The sequence below is a fragment of the Octopus sinensis genome, linkage group LG5, assembly GCF_006345805.1.
Source record: "Octopus sinensis linkage group LG5, ASM634580v1, whole genome shotgun sequence".
In the NCBI taxonomy this organism is placed as follows: domain Eukaryota; kingdom Metazoa; phylum Mollusca; class Cephalopoda; order Octopoda; family Octopodidae; genus Octopus; species Octopus sinensis.
Window position 1 is genome coordinate 28,678,163 of NC_043001.1, and position 22,500 is coordinate 28,700,662.

The 22,500-nt window shown below is 36.0% G+C and overlaps 1 protein-coding gene across 5 annotated transcripts in view; it reads right to left on the reverse strand.

Annotated features, from left to right (window-relative positions):
* The window catches only part of LOC115212284 (arf-GAP with Rho-GAP domain, ANK repeat and PH domain-containing protein 2), a 351,834-nt gene that overhangs the window by 201,898 nt on the left and 127,436 nt on the right, over positions 1-22,500 (reverse strand). For all 5 annotated transcript variants that reach the window (XM_036503278.1, XM_036503280.1, XM_036503281.1 and 2 more), the window contains one exon: positions 12,678-13,845. In XM_036503278.1, coding sequence (XP_036359171.1) covers positions 12,678-13,845 — 1,168 coding nt within the window. The remainder of the gene's footprint in view (positions 1-12,677; positions 13,846-22,500) is intronic.

Below are 22,500 nucleotides of genomic sequence, written 5' to 3' on the forward strand. Positions count from 1 at the left end.
AGTGAGTTTAAAAATGAACAGCCAATAGTCTAATATCCAAGCTGTCCATTTAGCCATTTTGCTTGAACAAAACACAAGAAATCTTAAAAGGAATTAACAAAAGTTAATACCTAAGATTTTATACTCTTACTCTTTTACTTGTTTCAGTCACTTGACTGCGGCCATGCTGGAGCACTGCCTTTAGTCAAGCAAATCGACCCCAGGACTTATTCTTTGTAAGCCTAGTACTTATTCTATCGGTCTCTTTTGCCAAACTGCTAAGTTACAGGGACATAAACACGCCACCATCAATTGTCAAACAATGTTGGGGGGGGGGGGACAAACAAAGACACACAAACATATACACACACACATATACATATACATATATATATATATATACACACACACACACACACACACATATATACGATGAGCTTCTTTCAGTTTCTATCTACCAAATCCACTCACAAAGCTTTGGTTGGCCAAAGGCTATAGTAGAAGACATTTGCCCAAGGTGCCACACAGTGGGACTGAACCCGGAACCATGTGGTTGGTAAGCAAGCTACTTACCACACAGCCACTCCTATGCCTATGTTTCATATGTAACACAAAACAAATCCAAAGGCCAAATTTTCAGCAACATAACACTGTTAATAATATGCTTAGAGCTGGAAGCAATCATTTAGTTATAAATTTATTAAAAAAATTTGTTAAAAAACAGCTTTTTACTGTCAATTACAAAATCAGCATTTATTTCAATATTTTTAGAATTTAGAATTTTTTTTTTTTAATGCATTAAAATTAAAACAGCAGACATTTTAAATATGTTAGCAACTTTCTTTTATGTATCTGTTTTCTAGCGCTGCCAGACGATTGATAAGACAGAAAAGTTTAGATATCTACATGTGTTCCTAAAGCAGATGTTTTGCAATTTCATTCACACTCCACATCTTCCCTCTACCAAGCATTCTATCATCCTCAAGAAAGGAAATGGCACTAATATATCAGCTAGAGAAACTGAGGAATGTGATGTAATATGGTGTTGCTTGAGGATACAATTCACAAATCTGTATTTGAAGAGATAGAGCCATCATATCTCTTGAAATGCCTAACAGGATACGATATTTTATTAATCTTAAGATGTTTAAATCTATATCCTATGCAGCCGCCACTGGTCTTCTTGGAGAGACATCTACTAGTTGTAAGAGCTTCACATTACCTTAAAGCTGAAAGTATTCTGGGAATGTTATCTGTGCAAGACTGATATTGAAGTCCAGGAGGAAATTCACCTCTCCCCCTCTGATTGCTTCTACTGAAACTGAAGGCATCTCTGCAAGACTGCTCGATCTTCTGTAGCTGTCAAATCTCGAACAAATCCTGTCTAATCATCTTAGAAATGAATGAATATACTAGATAATTTGGTCCTGAGTTTTTTTGGTTCTATTGTCTTTTAATATTTTTTTTTTTTAATTTAAAGACAAGACAGACAGACAGATACGCCTTGTAAACCAATGGTTCGATGAAAATTTATCTAAAAGAAACAACTTCTTCATCAATATAACAAAAACAATAACTCCGCTCAAAAACTATTGTCAGTTTATTTTCCTGCTTGAACCCTGTAAGCAACATGAAAGGTAAGCCATGAATTTATTATTAAATCATTATTTATTTATTATTTATTTATTATTTATTTAAACTTGCATCTATTGTGAAATCTAGGCCATCAGTCAACTACCTTAAGCATTCAGTTATTTTGCAGGGTAAACGAATGGTTTAAGAATGTAACCACAAACCGCTTCCACGCTAATCTCTGTAGATATCATACCTCTAATACATTAATCATATGACTGTCAGACACTTAATCTTCAACACAACTGTGTTAGCTTAAAAAAAATATAGCGTGCATATGTGTATATGAGTGTGCAAGTGTATGTTTATGTATAGGTGTATTTATGTGTGTGCACGAGCATACATGAGAGTATGTAACTTCATTCATTCATTCACTCAATTTCTGTTTTTGTTGTTTGTTTTGTTTTTGTTTTTCCTCGTGGTATCATGCATTTAGACGGGAAGATATTTGAGGAGGGATCTTACAGTCAGATGCTCTTCCCGTTGCTAACATTTATATGTTTCCAACTAGGAGTTTTTTTTTTTTTAATTCTGTGTTTTTAAATGCATGGGGCAACCACTTATGTCAGCAAAGTATGTTGGCATCGTCACTGTTCCACTCAAATAGTAACAAGCAAAAGTGCATGCACACCCACACACACACACACACGCAAAACACACGCTCAAACATGGGCATGCATGCACGCACATACACCTGCCCCCCCACACACAAAATACACACAAGCACGCTCACACATGGGCATGCATGCACACACACACAAAACACACACAAGTACACTCACATATAGGCATGCATGCACACACACACACACACATACATACATACACACAAATACACAAAACATGCCCACACATGGGCATGCATGCACACACACACCCACAGGCCTAAATAAAAATAAAAAAATTTTTATATTAAAAAATTACTCAATACTTTCTGTAGAGTACATATCTCTTATACATTTACAAGTGGAGTGACAGTGACTTCGAAGTTTTTGTTCTTTGTTGGAAAGTCCAACGAAGGCTAGCAGGCTGAAACTTCAAAGACTATCACCCATCTTCTTGTAAAAGTATAATAGATCTTTTATCTTTTACCTGTTTTGTTTTCATTCAACTGCAGCCAGGTTTAATTAAACAAACTGGCCCCAGTACTTCTTAAAAAAATTAAATCTGATACTTATTCTATCAGTCTCTTTTAGACAAACTGCTGAGTTAGGGAAAGTAAACAAACCAACTGCGGTTGTCAAGCAGTGGTGGGACACACACACACAACCAAATCCACTCACAAGAATTTGGCTAGTCCAGAGCTATTGCAGAAGACATCTGTCCAAAGTGCAACACAGTGGGACTGAACCCTGAACCATGTGGTTAGGAATCAAAATTCTTACCACGCAGCCACACCTGCACCTATGTGTATGTATGTGTCTGTATGTGAGTGTGTTACATGCTTCCAATAGTTGAAGGCTACCAAATTCAATCACAAGGAATCAGTTGGTTTATACTGATTTTAGCAGAAGCTACTTGCCTAAGGTTTGATGCAGTGGGACTAAACTCAAGACTATATAACTGTGAAGCAAACTTCACTACAAGGCAATGCTTACTCCTGATGATGACTATATATGTTTGTATGTGTGCATGTCTATGATGATAGAGCTATTAGCTAAAAAAAAAAAAGATGGTGGGGACAACAGGGAACAATGCCACACTGTTATAGCACTGAAGCTCATCCCTTTTTATTTCAAACTCCAATCTTAATACAATCCACGTTGTAAGTAACTAATAACACACAACGAAATTTTCAACCAAACATTCAACAAATCATTGTTATAGTAAAAAGTTTATAAGTTCTGTATAGGGCAGCAGCCGGGAGTACTTGCTAAGCTTAGTCCCAATCCCACATAGAAAGAAAGATTTCATTTACATCTTTAATTCATTGAGGAGAGGTATGCATTAAAATCTAAGTTCAAATGTCATGAAGATTGATTTTTCACTTTGAATTCTTCTAGGATCAATGAAATAGATATGCAACATGTACTAAAATCAATTTCGTTGCAAGTACCATTCCAACTAAAATTTGTCATCTGGTGGGTCATATTGGGAAATAGAGTCCTTATTACAATTATCATTAAAAAGAATATTCAAGAAAAAACTCATCATTTTTATTATTATTATTAGCCCCTTACCAGGCAAAGATGAGTAAACTCGTCCAAAACATATACTTTCAAAAACACCCACAGACGAGTTTATACATCAATTTTCAACATTTCCTGTTTTTCTTCTTTTTTTTTTTACAATTATGCCCAGATGTTGAAGCTCAGAAAAATTAATATATAAAAAAAAAAGATTTTTGAGAAGACATGCTAAAAACATGAGTAAAATAAATGTGTAATTCCCCTTTACTTTTGATAAAGTTGGGAAAAGAAGCAATAAATAAAAAGATATTTTAAATACATGGGAAGAGGAGTTATATCACTTTTGCCAAAAACGGTATCTTCAAAATAAAATTTCAAGTGAAATATTGGAAATAGATAAAAACAAATATTATTTCCATAATCAGCATTAAAAATCTTATTAAAAAAGGCAATGAAAAAATTCGTCTGTAAAAAACATTTTCTCCAAAAAAAAATTCGCTGGGGAAGGAGTTAAGGTGACAGTTAAGGTGACAGTTAAGGAGTTAAGCTAGCAGAATTGTTAGCACACTGGGCAATAAACTTAGCAGCATTTCGTCTGTCTTTATATTCTGAGTTCAAATTCCACTGATGTTGACTCTGCCTTTCATCATTTCAGAGTCAATAAATGAAGTACCAGTCAATGTAATCAAGTAATTCCATCTCCTGCAAAATTTCAGACCTTATGCCTATAGTAGAAAAGGATATTTCTTTAACACAGAGCACTGTGTTAAAATAATGATTCTTTTTATGCAAGAATTTATTCAAAAACAACAACTGTGCTTCAAAATAAAGACCATTTTCCACGTCCTTCTGCCAATGATCTGCAAGCTTTCAGATTTGATCAAAGTACCAATCCTTTGGCATTGAATTGAAAAGTTCTTGACAAGCTTCTTCAACTTAATCGAATAACTCAAATCAGCAACCTTTCATAAAGTGTTGCATTGATTGGAAGAGATCATAGTCAAATGGAGCGACATCTGGACCATAGGTTGGATGCGGCAGAACTTCCACACCATCCAATTCTTCAATCTTGTTGCTGGTTTTCTGGCAGTATGTGGCTTTACATTGTCTTCTTGAAACAAAGCGCATTTTCGACAGACAAGTCTTGGGTACTTTCCAACCAGTGCATCGTATACTTGATCAAGTTGCTTGCAATAAAGTTCAACGACCATTCGGCACATGTTCAGCACAAACCTTTTCCTCAACCTAATATTAGGATGAGAGAATTAGTGGAGCACTAGACAGAATGTACTGAGGTAGTATTAACCCGGGTTAACCCTGTCGAAATTTTGAAGATATATAAATAGGGCTAACAAACATACAGAAGCGTCCAGTTAACCTTTATTGCAGTAAATAAACCAAATACAATGGTTAAATGAATACAACAAGCACTATTTTGCGTCCAGTAAACAAACCAAATACAACTGTCCTCAAACGAGGACAGTGGGTTAAAATGAGTTAATAATGTTTGAGTTCGACTCCCACTGAAGACTTATCTCTTTAAGGGTGGTACAAAAAAAAAAGTAGGTACAGACATGGCTGTGTGGTAAGTAGCTTGCTTTCCAACCACATGGTTCCGGGTTCAGTCCCACTGCGTGGCACCTTGGGCAAGTGTCTTCTACTATAGCCTCGGGCTGACCAAAACCTTGTGAGTTAATTAGATAGGCAAAAACTAAAAATTTGAAAAAGTGTCGAATATCACTAATTCATGCTTTAGTTATTTATTTCCGTTTTCGTTTTTACCATTTTATTTATCTATCCATTTATTTTGATGAGTTAGACATCATACGAAATGCATTTAGGCATTTACTTACTAAGTTCAAATTTGCCCAAGACTAATTTTGCTTTTCATTTTCTTGATTTCGATAAAATAAATACCAGCCAAATACTTGGTAATTAGTACACCTTTTAAAAAGTATATCACAATGTACCCCCGTCAATCAGAATCACAATAATTGCTATTCCTGAAACTGGCAGAGAAAACTATGATCCAAAATGTCCTTTACAAAACTTTTTTTTGCAAGAGTTGTTTCCCTTGGCTTATCAGGTTAATATTGATTTTAAATTTTCAGAAAGATTATAGAATAATCAAATCATACAATTAATAATAATATGAAACGGGTCAACAATATTTGAGTAATTTCTTTTATATATATAACTAAGAATTATAATAGCAGTCTTAACGAGAAAAAAAAAACTTTTTTTTTAAATGAATTCATTTCCTGAGAGTCGCGGAAAGATTTTTAGACTATTTCCATTACAATCTTACAGATTAAAACGAATGAAGAAAATAGGAAAAAGTTTCCTAAATTATACCTATTTCTTTACTACCCACAAGGGGCTAAACACAGAAGGGACAAACAAGGACAGACAAACGGATTAAGTCGATTATATCGACCCCAGTGCGTAACTGGTACTTAATTTATCAACCCCGAAAGGATGAAAGGCAAAGTCGACCTCAGCAAAATTTGAACTCAGAACGTAGCGACAGACAAAATACTGCTGAGCATTTCGCCCGGCGTGCTAACGATTCGGCCAGCTCGCCGCCTTCAAGAGAAAGTTGGGGCGAAAGAGTACAACAGGGGTCGCCAGCACCCCCTACCGGAGTCTCGGGGAGCTTTTAGGCGTTTTCGCTCAATAAACACACACACAACGCCCGGTCTGGGAATCGAAACCGCTATCCTCCGATCGCGAGTCCACTGCCCTAACCACTGGGCCATTGCGCCTCTACAGTTTCCTAAATTATACCATTGAAATAACAGTCCTGTGCGTGCGTGGGAGAGAGAGAGGGAGAAAGAGAAAGAGAGACTATAAGCTTATTATTGTTATTATCATACAATGGGTTCAAAAAGTCTCTCGCAGTGAATTTTGTTTTCATCCTTCGCATGCAGTGAAGGGATTATTTTGAAGGGACTTTGACCACCTGATTTAATACTGCCAAACTTTTTTTTTTTTTCTGGGGAGCAAAATAAAGGATCAGTGTATAAGAATCGCCCAAAAACCATGAGCTAAAAGACGCAATCATAAGCTTCACATGGTCCATACCCCGTCAGACTCTCCAAGATGTATTTCAAAACATACATAAAAGAGTCAACTTATGTATTGAAAATGACGGACCACACTTTCAACACCTCTTATAAAGTTTTTTTTTTAAAGACTTGTAAAGTCTAATATATATTTTTTGTAGTCTTATACCATCTTATAAATATTTATTTTGCAATAGAATACTTACAGCGGAGAGACTTTTTCGACACTCTGTACTCTATATTCACTAAGAACTAAATTTGCAAAACTAAGTTCCCGGCATGTGATCATATTTTCCCCCCAAGAAATGATATACCGTAAATCCTCGAGTATAATCCGCATTTTTTTCCCAAAATTTAAAGGTCAAAATCCCTAGTGCGTACTATATACGAGGTTAAAAATGAAAATTATTTTCTAAGCAATGTCCGAGTCTCTATTTGCTGTCCGGCAATGTTTATTCAGAAGCATTTTGTGATGTCGGGCGCGAAAATACCTTAAGCTAAGCCTGAAAGCAATGAAGTTATATAAGAATCATCTATAACTTGCAATAAGCAACATTCATTAAACGTTATTACTGTTATTTCTTTATTTTCTGCAAACAAAATGCACAGAAAAGCTACACATTTGCATTATGTTATACATACAATCTAGATAAAGCTGAAGTTGTCTGTGTATGGCAGGTTTGGTAGCCTTCAACCAACACTATCTCTTCCGAGACCCTGTGGTGCAAGTTGACCAAAATTGAGAGTATGATAGAAGAAGGCTTGCTCTTCCTTCCATAGAAGAAAAAATCCAAATCGGACCAAGTTAACACCAAAAATTATTTACATCAAAAAGATCCTTTTTTTCTATGAAAATCCCTATTTTTTACGATTTTTTGACTGCTGTGTCGCCATTTTTCTGTGTATTTCAACCAGAAAAATGTTTACTTAAAGAGAATAACAAGCTACATAATGCAAAATTTTTACTTTTCAAAAATTCCAATTCTAAAGGGTCGAAACAAACCCGAGCAACGCCGGGCGATACTGCTAGTAATAATAAAGGACGTTACCGTATACATTTTTACAAACCAAGGACGTTATATAGACCTCCTTGACTCAAGTTAGAGAAGAGGTGCGTATCATACACAAGTTTTAGGTTTTTCAGAGGTACAGCCCCCTAAAAATATCCTGCGTATTATACTCAAGGGCGGACTATACTCGAGGATTTACGGTATTTGTAACTAAAATCAGATGCATGATATTGCCAAAGATTTTGCTGATATTGGTACAAGGTACATAACTGCTTCAAAACAGTTTGCAAGCCACAAGAAAGGAAATGAAAGCAAACTTCTTTTCCAAAGCCTTATTCATTCATAGTAGAAATAGCAAAACTTTTTGAGAAAAGGAGTGGGAAGATATTACGTTCAATCATTCCTTCAGTGCATTAATAAAATAGCATAAAATGGATAAACAGTGTTTACTAGTGCATAAGTCTAAATCGCTCTTATGTACAAGTCACTTCCCTTATTTACTCTTTTACTTGTTTCAGTTATTTGACTGCGGCCATGCTGGAGCACCGCAGGACTTATTCTCTGTAAGCCTAGTACTTATTCTGTCGGTCTTTTTTTACCGAACCGCTAAGTTACGGGGACGTAAACACACCAACATCGGTTGTCAAGCGATGTTGGGGGACAAAAACAGACACACAAACACACACACACACACATATATATATATATATATGTATATATATATATATATAAACTATAAACTATATATATATATATATATATATATATGTATATATATATATATTGCACATTACTTAATCATCGTTATATGCTTTATCTTATATTTAATCTTTCTATAATATGTAATTTTTCTAAATGGTATAATTTAATTCTTCATTATTGAATTGATAAAAGGTGCTTTTTTTTATCTAATATATATATATATATATATATATATATATATATATATATATATACGACAGGGTTCTTTCAGTTTCCATCTACCAAATCCACTGACAAGGCTTTGGTCGGCCTGAGGCTATAGTAGAAGACACTTGCCCAAGTTAAATTTTGGTGCAAATTTTTTTTTTCTTTCCAAACTTTTCACTCAGTGCAAGCATATGTCACACTCCAGATTTTCCAATCAAAACCAATTATAAAATAGTGCAACACAAGTAAATACGGTAGCTCTAAATAAACTGTAAGTTCATTTTCCATTTACTTGATGAGTTGTCAACCTTTACAGCATACAAAGGATCTAGTTGAAGTTGGGTGACGAAAATTTTGACACCGCAAGAAATAAATGAAAAATTATTAAAATTTTCTGGGGTTTTTTTGGGGGGGAGGGGTTGTACATGTGTGTGTTTTTAATCTCTCTATATATAAATGGCAAAATGTCTGCATGTGTGTCCTTTATACAAATCCACAATTTTTCAGTTAGAGGGCTCGCACTTTCTATGGTCATTCAAAACCGTCCAAGGGTGGTCGTGCACATCTTTATATTTCCCCAGTCACCCCGTAAAGCCATTAAAAAATCAATAGAAGTGAATTTTCTATCCAAAACTCAATCAAAATGCCCGAAACTTGATATGCCAATTGAATGCTAGCTAGCTGTATGTGATTGGTCGGAGATTTGGACAGTACTCGCATGTATGTGCGCACGCAGCTGTATATGCATGCACTAGCACTATGACCTAGCAACGCCGAGGTCATATTAGTGGCTAATACAACATTAACTAAAACTTTAGCTGACAAATTAGAAGAATTTGAAATGTGGACATAGAAGAATGTTAAGAATATCTTTTCAAACGCCACCTGTCTAACACCCGTGGACATGTTTACAAAGTCAGAAAACAGCACAGCTCTCATGACTTTCGGAAACATTTTTTCACGCTAAGAGTTGCTGAAGTATGGAACAAACTGCCGGCATCAGTTCTTAGTTGTCGGAGCACTGCATCCTTCAAAACTTCCATGCTTCCTGAGATTCGCCAACACTCCACCTGATTTTCTCCCCCTCCATACACACGCAAGCATGTATCTGACTCATACACTGTTCGCTTTCCAGACATTTGTACATTACTGCATATGCTTTATACGCACTTTTTGACAAGTTGTGGTGCACCTGAGCACCGTATACAATAATTTCATTATTATTATATTATCTTGCACAAAACATAACTAATGAACTAGTAAATACAAGATCATTACTCTCAACTATTAAAGAAAAACAGAGAGCTGAAGTACTTTGGTGACATAGAAGAAGTACAAGGTATACAAGAACCCTTATTAGAAAGGAAGATAAATGGCAAATGCTGAAAAAGAAAATATAGAACAAACTGGTTTGATAATATCAAAGACTAAATTAAACTATATGTACAGTGAATGTGTAAGAATGGTAGAGAGAAAAATTCAAATGGAGCTCCTTGGTATTCAACCGGCTGAAAGATGGTGACAATTAATGAAAATGAACATGCCTCTTCCACAACCTAGTTGCTTCATTTTTAATGCATGGTTTCAGATCTAGTTACTTGCTAGACAAGTACAATTCTAAAGCGAAATGGGAATAAAATTTGCTTGGCAGTTTACAAAGTGACCTGTATCAATAAAAATGGAATGATGTTGTGTTCCATAAAGAAAATATATTGTAAAGTAGAATCCTTCATTGTTTGTTCCTTCTGAAAGCCATCTCTGGCTCATAAGGGCCAATTTCCCGGTTTCCTTGGCGTATAGGTTCCCCACCTGGACGGGACGCTGGTCCATCGCAGGTGAGCTGCAAGATGCAGGAGGAAAGAGTGATAGAAAGTTGTGGCAAAAGAGTCAGCAGAAGTCTGCCATTACCTTCTGCCAGAGCCGCGTGAAGCTTAGGTGTTTCGCTCATAAACACAAACACATCACCTGGTCTGAGATTCGAACCTGTAATCCCTCGACCGTGAGTCTGCTGCTCTAACCACTAGGCCATGTGCCTCCACAGAATCCTTCATTATTTCTCCAATATTAGAATACTTGTTCTGTTCTGTCATGATACATGATTTCATTTTGTGAACTTGATTGTAAAAGTTCATTTATGTAAATGTAATTCTTTTTACTCAACAGATTACCTTCTGAAGCCCTTTTTTTTTTTTTTTGAGACTTTAGACAAGACCAAAATGAATATTCAATAGTTTTCTAAAATGCTCATGGTACTATAGTGGATGAGTCGTTAGCACATCATAAATATACTACAGAGTTTATAAAAATACCCAGGAAAATAATCATTTGAATGAAATTCTCAAATATATTAAATAAAAGATGCATTTTTTCCCCCATTCAGATACTAAACAATATTAATCATTTAAAACAAAAATGTTTTAGACTCAACATGAACACAGGTTCAAAACTTACTAGAATTAGTTTTTAAGAGAATTTTTTCTGCAACTGTTTGTTTGAGTGAGAGAACAGGTTCAAGTCAGGATTTTAGTATAGAATGTTTATCACAAGAAGAGTATCCAGTAGTAAGTCAGAACTTCCAATACAAATTACCTCATCCATGTTAGCATGCACAAATAAATGTACTGGATGCAGCATATATATTTACCCATTATTCATTTTATTATAAAATAAAAAGTTTAAAATTTTGGTAAATGAAAATTTACAGGTTGGTATTCACTACGGTGTTTATTTTGACCATATCGCGCTTGGAGATGTTTGGCGGGCAATTTAAGCTAGTCTTGTACATACGTGCATATATATGTATGTATGAGCGTTCGTATATGTAAGTATAATATATGTTCTGTATATATATATATATATATATATATATATATATATATATCTGTATTTATGTGTTTATCTACTATATTCAACTGAAGAAGGTAGAGCTTCTCTGAAGCAAAGCCAGAAATCCAGGATCTTGAATTATCCAGTAAAATCTTTTTTGCTAGTTTATTTTGTCTCTCTGTCTTCTCTCCTGGCGCGATATAAACATTTAAGGTGGTTTTTAGGGTCAGGGTTTTGACTGCTATTTCAGCATGGTGGTATCTCTCAGATACCCTAATTTATAGTTTTAAATAATTATCACCTTTGTATGGTATTTATTCCCACGCTAGCCACTTGATAAGATCATTATTTAAATAGATATTATCCTTATTTATATATATATATATATATATATATATATATATATATATATATATATATATATATATATATATATATATAACAGGTTGATTGTTATATATATACAAGATCAGTGATTGTGTGTCACTTTAAAAGTATACACTGTGAGCAAGAGCAAGTGGCTGCTATAGTAGCCGGTGGTTATCCTGTACCAACAAAGGGAAATTACCCAGACATCATTAGTCTGCAGGTATCACTACGGCTAGAAAGGGAGCAGTAGACTCCCTTGCTCACAGTATACACAGATTATGTGTCAGCAGCTAGCTGGCAAAGATGTTTTCCTGGGACTAAAAAGTAGTAACACTGTCCTACAAAGGACAGTCACTTTGCTTTGGCAAATAGACTTTGCTATATTGACAATATTTTATATATATTTACAATTCAAAATGGCCACCTTTGCTTTATCATAGCCCTTAATTATTTATATCAGCTATTTTTACTTTATCTGTACCAAATATTTTCAATGGCAATTTGTTCGGGTTTTGAGCTGCAATATTTAATCAAGGGTAAACACTAAAATAAAAGAATATTAAGAGGTGTTATACAACCTTTGCAACAATTTTTGCAAATAAGAATGTTTCGATTCCTATTTGAATACTGCATAAATTATTATGCTTAGATAATGGTAAATATAGATGTCACATCCTGTACAACAGTTACTAAAACAAAAACATTATCAGTCTAAAACTGATAATGTTTACAAGAAAAGATCAAAGAAATATATTTACCTGCTTGACTCATAGCGCCTAAACTAGACAATGAAGGGTAAGGATATGGCCTGGTGTTGGGACAAAATGTATTCCGAAAATGTCCAAAGGGATCAAATTCCATATCACCAATTGTCGGACAAGGCTTTTTATTGAAGCGTTCACATTCTGAACTAAAATCCACAAATGGATCATTGTTCGGGAATGCATCAATAATGTCGTCATCATCATCTTCAATAGATTTAGGTTTCTCATTAATTCTTGGTGGTATTGGAGGAGCTTGATTCAAAGGCAATTGAGGAGGAGGATAGGGAGGGGGTTTCATATCAAATTCTTCACAGGGGCCCTCATCAGAACTGAGCTGATTATCACAATTATTTTCATTTTCAGAAACAGCATTCTTTGGGCAAGATTCAACTGGTTTTTTACTTTTTAAACACCAAAGATCCTCATATACCTCTGATTTACCCCTTTCACTAGAATCTGAATCACTGACAGGTATGTTTTTATCAGTGTCAGTCCAGCTTTTAAGTTTTTTTGCATCACTGCTGTCATTGTTATTGATTTCTCCTGTAAAAAGAGGGTCGAATGCTAGCAGGGTTGAATGGCTCCTAAAAGTTGGTTGTTCGGGTCCTTGGGATCCATTTGCTTTACCTCTCATTGATATATTTAAACTTTCTGTTGTAGAAGCAACTGGTGTAATAATTGCACCAGTTGTTTTCGATTCAAGTTCATGAACAGGAGTAGAAGTTCTAACCCGTGGTTTGGGAACAGGACGAAGGATTTCCTCCTCACTTGTTTTCTTAACAGTTGTTCGTGGCTTAGGGACTGGTTTCTCAAAGTGTGAACTGCATTCAGAATTATTAGCTGGTGTAGATACACCAAAGAGTGCATCTGCATCTTTACGGTGTACAGGTTTGATTTTTGGAGGAAGTAAAGGAGGATTCGCTGATTCAAGACTTTCAGGAAATAAGTTTGCAGCCAGGCAGTAGTCATTTGTATTGGGAAGATTTGCAAGGATTCGTTTACGATGACCAGAAAGATTAACACCAATTTTATCCAATTTCTCACTATTAAGGTGTGCACACTGATCAAGGTTAAATATTCCACTTTTCTTGAATAATGGTGCATATTGCTCCAGCTCCATTTGTTTGAGCCAATGACATAGTCTGTCAAAGTGTGGATCCATCTGTAAAATAAAAAAGAAAAAAGATTACAAAATGTTTGTTACTAAAATGCACACATGCATGCATAATGTTTACAATTGTAAAACTGCAGATACTAGTTGATATTCAGGCATGTGTTTGATAAAGTAATCTCTGGATTACTGTCTGTCTGATAGCCTGGATGAGTTTAGTGGGATAAATTCCAGGATTTTAAGACTGAATGCATTTCACTTCCTGCAGGTCATGCAATATCACTTTCCCCACTCAGCAAGCTTGGTGGAGTTAACATTTTAGTTGTCGACTCACAACTGTGCAACAGGTTGTACCAGGGTATATGTTACCAATTGTGCTCATAAACAACCGGAGACACACACACACACCAAATGCTTCCATTGTCGTAAAAGGTTGTTCACATTTACAATATAGTTCTACATCATTTACATTATGATAATGATCTCACACCAGCTACAAAGTAATACAAATTCGGGTTATAATTTTCTATCTACCCATTCGCTCACTCACCAACCAGATCACTTTATTTCTTCAACTTGATGCTTAGTCATCTGCAAACACATTGACATACAAACAACAACAGTATTACAAATCACTTCCACCAAAATATGACCTAAACAAACACAATAACAGACCACATCTGCATAAAACTCATACTAACATCTTTTGTTTCTTTACAAAATAACAATTTTTCTCTCAAACCAAATCATGTGACAATGCATTTTGTTAAAAATTTTAGGAAATCCTAATTATTTTCTACCAACAAAGCTACAGCGGTTAAAACCAAAGCTAGAATTAGAAAAATGTCCAGATCGATCCAAAATGAGAGTAAAATAGAATATCTTTAACTCTTTCGCTACCAACCTGGCTGAAGCTGGCTCTCGCTCTGTAGTACAAAAGTTTTCAAAAGTTTTGAATTAAAATCTTCCACATAAACCAATTTATGTTCCTAACACTAGCTTAGTTATTTTACTAAATTCTTTGTTATATTTAAAATTAATTGAAAGAAACACAGGGCATCTCAAAATAAATAGAGTAATGAAAGGGTTAAGCTTATAGAAAATTTTATATACACAACACCTGGAAAGGTGGGGGTAGCAGGGAACTGTACTAGGTAACCAAAAGGGAGGCTGGGCAACAGGTATACATAGCCAAGGGCGAAGTGGAAAAGAAGAAGTTTGCCAATGTCCAGCGACGTGAGGACCAAAGAACTGAAGTATTTCGGATTGCAAGACTGTGTGAGATAAAATTGTGATGTCACAGGAGAGAAATGTGTCCGCATGGATGATGGTGCACTTCCTTTTAATGATTCTGAAAAGAAAGAGGCTTGGAGAAGCCATTATGAAAGACTGCTGAACATGGAGAATGAATGGGAGGAGGAGAGCCTGCCAAATGTTGACCCAGTAGAGGGATCAGCTATCCGAATAGACAGCCACTTGGTAGATGAAGCAATTAAGGGTATGAAGCCAGGAAAACACCCTGGCCCATCAGGAATCACTGCTGAGATGCTTAAAATATTTGGTGTTGTGGGCTATGGCCTAGTTACCCGCGTTGTAAACCAGGTAGTTCATGATGGAGTCACACCCAATGAATGGTGTAGCAGCACCATAGTCAACAGCTACAAGGGTAAAGGTGATGCTCTAGATAGAAATAACTACAGGGGTATCAAACTGCTGGACCAGGTGATGAAGGTCACAGATAGGGTCATAGCCCATCTCATTAGGGAGAGAATTTGCTTAGATGAGATGCAGTTCGGAACTGTTTCCTGAGGGAAATGCAATCTTTCAAGATGATAATGCACCAATTCACACAGCTAAAGTTGTTACTGAACATTCTAGTAAAGTTGAACATCTTATCTGGCCACCACAGTCCCCAGATCTCAATATTATTGAACATTTTATGGTGCATTTTAGAAAAACAAAATAAGGAGTCGATATCCTCCCCCGTCATCACTACAAGAACTGGAGACTATTTTAGCTGAAGAATGGACAAAAATTCCTTTGGAAACAATTCAAACTTTGTACGAGTCCGTTGTAGAATTCAAGTTGTAATTCCTGCCAAATGTGGTCCTAGCCCATATTAAAATACATTTGTTTGAAATTTTAAGGTGTTTCTATTATTTTGTCCAAACGCTGTATATATATATATATATATATATATATATATATATATATATATATATATAATACATATAGTTATCTGTGTGCATGTGTGTGTGTTTTCTGTATGTCTTTCAACATATAGCCAATGCAACACAGACTTTTAAAAAAGACTTTCAGTATAATGACAGGTTGTTGCTGTTGTTGAGAGAGAAATGCAATGAGAGAGGAGCGTGTGTGTGTGCATTTGAAAAACAGAATTAAAATTTGTTTTAAGGGAAAAAAAAAGCAGGTTGTTATTGAGCATATCAATGTAATCATTGTAATTGGTGCCTGCTGAAGGATCTATTTCAATCTTGATAGGGTTGTTACCTGGCAGCATAGCAACGGGTCACAACTAGTTGCTATAATAGTTATGGACAAATTGCAGCCCAAAGGACTTCCTGAATTGTATGTCTAACAAAAAAAACTTACCCAGGATTATTTTTTTTTGGTTTTTGAATAGTTTAGCCCACATGATAATGAGCAATGACTCATGTGGCCCTCTTCTTGAGAACTGGTTACGCATGCCTGGTATAATATAAACAACAAAACCACCACAAACAAAGAACACCCTAAACATGTTTAACCATGTCAAATGTAATGCTTATTTATCAATGTCTCGTTTCGAATTAATCCCAGATTATCTCGCAGCTTTAACATTTAAATGACATGATCATTTATCATTTGTTTTTAGAATGGCATTGTAAGGTAGATGTGAGAGGCTGAATCTAGGTGGTTTGGCCATAAAACAGGAAAAATATTTGGGCTAGATAGGGCTGGTTTAAATCCTAAAGGGTTAACCTAATATGAACAAGAATTTCAATGGAGAACAACACAGAACCACAAGAAAAGAAAAAAAACAAAAAGGTTCACAGCCAACAAACAGATCAAATATATACATCAACTATATATACAAATATATATATATAAGCCATAGGATTGCCAGGTGGCCAATAAAGACTTGGTTAGAGCACATTACTTCATAAGGAGCATAGGACCATTTTCCTGGTTTCTCTGGTGTGTGTGCATATATATATATCATCATCATCATCGTTTAACGTCCGGGTTGGACGGTTCAACCGGGGTCTGGGAAGCTAGGGCCTGCACCAGGCTCCAGTCTGATCTGGCAGTGTTTCTATAGCTGGATGCCCTTCCTAACGCCAACCACTCTGCGAGTGTAGTGGGTGCTTTTTACGTGCCACCTGCACAGGTGCCAGGGGAGTCTGGCATCGGCCACGATCGGTTGGTGCTTTTAATGTGCCACCAGCACGGAAGCCAGCCAAGGCGGCGCTGGCATTGGCCACGTTCGGATGGTGCTTTTTATGTGCCACCGGCACAGAAGCCAGTCAAGGCGGCGCTGGCAACGGCCACGTTCGGATGGTGCATTTTATGTGCCATTGGCACAGGTATCACAACTACTATTTCCATTGATATTTATTTCGATATTCATGTACTTGACTCAACAGGTCTCCTCAAGCACAGCGGGATGTTCTGGAATCCAAGGTACTTTGAATGGGCAGGGGCTATGCAGAACTGGTGCAGGAAGCAGCCCGGGTCTTTGTAGTCACAGCATATCTCCAGAGATCTCGGTCCTTCGCCATTGCCTCAGTGAGGCCCAATGCTCTGAGGTCATGCTTGACTACCTCATATATATATATATATATATATATATATATATATAAATAAAGTTATTCTACCAATTATATACGTTTTTATTATTTTTTTGCAATTTACTTAATCATTGGTATTTTATTGCCATTTTAATTTTAATATTTCTATTAAATGTAATTTTCTAGATGGTGTAATTTAATTGTTCATTTTGAATTGATAAAAAGTGTTTTTTTTCTAATTTTTTATATATATATATTATATTGTGTGAAATTTGATTTAGTATTTCTAAATTGAATTTTTTTCCCTGTAAGTTAGGATTAATATTCCCTCAAATAATTATATATATATAATTGGAGTGGTTGGCGTTAGGAAGGGCATCCAGCTGTAGAAACACTGCCAGATCTGACTGGCCTGGTGCAGCCTTCGGGCTTGCCAGACCCCAGTTGAACCATCCAACCCATGCTAGCATGGAAAGCGGACGTTAAACGATGATGATGATGATGATATACATATATATATATATATATATATATTCCTCCCTGGATAGGATACCAGTCCATCGCAGGATTACTCATTTTTACCAGCTGAGTGGAATGAAGCAACATGAAATAAAGTGGGTTTTTTCTCAAGAACACAATACATCATCCAGTCCAGGAATCATAATCATGAGTCCAATATTCTAACCATTAAGCAAGCTATGCACCTCCATTTGGTCTTTCTATTATTTATTTATTACTAGTAGTTATAGAAGTCCATCCATCCTTCTTCAGGTTATACTCAGAGGAAGAGATAAACTGAGGAAGAGTTAAACAGAGAGAGAGTTAAACAGAGGGAGAGTTAAACAGAGGAAGCCTCTATGTCATTGTTTAAAGTAGCATAGCAGCCAAAACTCCTTCAAATCATATCCTACTATTTTAACAGCGGAAGGACACACAAAATAATGCTGTACTATACATACTAGTCCAGAAAAAAAATAGGATGGTTATGGGCTAAATAACAATTTGTTACATAGACACAAGGCCCTTAGTTGATTAAACTGACCATGGTACTTAATTGGTCCCTTATTTTATCAACCCTTGAAGGATAAAAGGCAAAGTAGACATTAGCAGGATTTTAACACAGAACGCAAAAAGTCAGACCAATGGACTAAATAACAACAGCAACAACAGTAAGTTGTTCTGTTTTGTGACAATAATCTACAGATAAGATTGAGCTACTTATTATTAAGAACCTTGACCTTTGACATAGTAACAGAGACTGTTGGGAGTCTGGCACTTTATCAACACAACCACTTGCAGCTGATGGTATATACAGCAGGCTTCTTATGAGTGTCAAAACATCTAACATGAACACAAAACCAAAGAGAAGATTTATAGACACAATCCACCCACCTTTGCTATTGTTATTCAATGCAAATTAGGCCTTGCTGGCAACTGCATGGAGCACTGCATCCTGTACAACAGGTCATATTAGGATTTTTCCACAATCATCATCATCATCGTCATCGTTTAGCGTCCGCTTTCCATGCTAGCATGGGTTGGACGGTTCAACTGGGGTCTAGGAAGCCAGAAGGCTGCACCAGGCCCACTCTGATCTGGCAATGTTTCTACGGCTGGATGCCCTTCCTAACGCCAACCACTCCGTGAGTGTAGTGGGTGCTTTTTACATGCCACCGGCACAGGTGCCAGACGAAGCTGGCAAATGGCCACGATCAGATGGTGCTTTTTTCGTGCCACCAGCACGGGGGCCAGGCAAGGCTGACAACAGCCACGATCAGATGGTGCTTTTTACATGCATTCAGTTTGCATTTTTAAATGTTTCAAAGAGGAAGTAAGAGAGAAAAAGACAATGAATGGTGATGGCATTTGTTTGTCTTTTTAAATGTTTCAGAGAGGACATAAGAGAGCAAAAAAGAGAATGAGAGAGAAAAGTGAGAGAAAGAGAGAGAATGAAAGAGAGAGCATGGAAGTGAGTGGTGAAGGCATTCATTTTGTGATTTTAAATGTTTATCACATTGCAAGTAGACACATATACACATTGTTAAATCAAAAGCGGGAGAGAAGTGGGACACAAAGGAAGTGAAAAAGAAAGAGAGAAAGTGAAAGAGACAGTAGATACATAAATCCAAAGAAAAGTTCATACATAGATACATACACACAGCAAATATTGGATGTCAGTTTCACTTTTCATTACCACACGAGGATAAAATTAACTCACAAATGGCTGAGTACTCCTCAGACATGCATAACATTAATGTAGTTCTCAGGGAGAATATGACAAAGCTGGCCCCTTTGAATTACAGCTACAACTCAAGACATATATATATATGAATGTATTTGTGTGTGTGTGTGTGCATAGTTTAGGTTAGTTAAAACATGTTTGCAATAATAAGTGTCGTGTGGTGGAAATAGGCGCAATTACCAAACTTTCATTCATAAATCCATTTATTATTTTGTTCTTTTGCATTTCAATTTATACATTAAGGTTCTTTGAATATGTACGATGTATTTTATGGTTAAATAGTAATTCTGTTTATATTTATGTAACAGATATTTTGGTTGGATTATATAGTCATTGGTGTTACATTACTTTCTATTTTGTGTAACTGTCACAATATACTTTTCTAGGCCTGAATTTTTTTGTGGGGAGGGGGCCAGTTGACTAGATGAACCCCAGTACACAACTGGTACTTAATTTATCAACCCTGAAAGGACGGAAGGCAAAGTCAACCTCGGCAAAATTTGAACTCAGAACATAAAGCCAGACGGTCATAATATACAAATATTTCTCATGGCACCAGTACACTATTTACAGATGCTTACATTTTTTGTTTTCCATGAATTTTTCACAGGTTCAGCTAGTAACTTTATAAATACATTGAGTTGTAAATCATCAGGTAGCGGGCTGACAGAATCATTATAAGGTGGCGAGCTGGCAGAATCATTATATGGTGGCGAGCTGGCAGAATCGTTAGCACGCTGGGCAAAATGCTTAGCGGTATTTCGTCTGCCGCTACGTTCTGAGTTCAAATTCCGCCGAGGTTGACTTTGCCTTTCATCCTTTCGGGGTCAATAAATTAAGTACCAGTTATGCACTGAAGTCGATGTAATCTACTTAATCCCTTGATTGTCCCCTCTATGTTTAGCCCCTTATGGGCAATAAAGAAATAAGAATCATTATGATATCAGAAAAATTCCTTTCATTATTTTTACTACTTTCATATCCCACTGAAGTCAACTTAGCCTTGCATCTTTTGGGGGCTAACAAAAAGAACCAGTCAAGTATTGAGGTTGATGGCATGTAACCCACTTCTCTCAAAATTGCTGGGCTTGTACCAGAGTTAGAATTGTCTGCAAACCAGATAAAATACCTAGGAACATTTTATCCAACTATATACATTCTGATTTCAAATTCCACTGAAGTCAACTTTGCCATTCATTCTTTCAGGGTTGATAAAATAAGTACCAGTTGAGTACTGGGGTCAGTGTAATCAACTAGCTCTCTCCCCCAAAATTCCAGACCCTGTGCCTATAGTAGAAAGCATCGTTGTTGTTGTAGTAGTAGTAGTAGTAAAGGTGGCGAGCTGGCAGAATCATCAGACAAAATGCATAGTGGTATTTCATCTAGCTTTATGCTCTGAGTTCAAATTCCACTGAGATTGACTCTCCCTTTAACTCTTTCAAGGTTGAATTAAGTACCAGTTTAGCACTGGGGTCAATGTAATCAACTAGCCTCCAAGCCCAAAGTTTCAAGCCTTCTGCTCATAGTAGGAAAATTTATTATTATTATTATTATTATTACTACTACTACTACTACTACTACTACTACTACTACTACTACTACTACTACTACTACTACTACTACTACTGTTATTACTACTACTACTACTATTATTACTACTACTACTATTATTATTACTACTACTACTGAAGGCAGTAAGCTGGCACAATCGTTACTACATCCAGCAAAATGCTTAGTGGCATTTCATCCCTTTTCATGTTCTGAGTTCAAATTCAGCTGAGGTCAACTTTGCCTTTCATCCTTTCAAATCGATAAAAATAAGTACCAGCTAAACACTAGCGTTGATGTAATTGACTTACCCTTCCCCTAAAATTGCTGGCCTTGAGCCAAAATTTGAAATTATTATTATGAATAGCATTATTATTATTATTGTACATTTCCTAAATGGAACAACACCCCAAAGAATGTTGCTTTGGACATCAACAGCAAACTATTCCAAATCTAGACATAATTATTTAAAAACAATTTTCAAAAATCTCATGTGATTATCTATCAGCTATGAAAACAAAACTTGGTATTCTAACCCATATGGGATTTGGTATTTGGATTTTGCTCCGAGATATTTTAATATCCATTCAACTAGAAACTATTTATTTATTTCATTTCATTATTCCTTCACTGTTTTCAGTCTGGATTGCAGCTGTGCTGGGGCACTGTTTTCAAAAAGGATTTTAAATCAATTTATATCAACCCCAGGACTTAGACTAGTACTTATTCTACCAAAATTCTTTGCCACATAACCATATCTATGTCTATATAATGAAGACTGCATTGTGTTTTTATTCAAATTATTCAAGTGAATTTAAGATATCTTAGATATTTTGAATTATTATACAAGATGGTAACGGTGTTTTTTTCCCCCTCTTTTTGCTTGGTCAGAAGTTTGCTTCTCAACCACATTAGTTCTAGGTTCAGCCCCACTGCATGGCATTTTGTGAGCAGATTTGTAGACAGAAACTGTGAGGAAGCCCTTTATACATTTATGTAAATATATGTGTGTGTATGCATGCTATTTTCTCCTTCCCTTGACATCATGTGATAGTTGTAAACGAATGTCACTGTCATGTAAGTGGTGTTGTTCATTTCCGATCTTTATCCCCATCACCCAAGTGT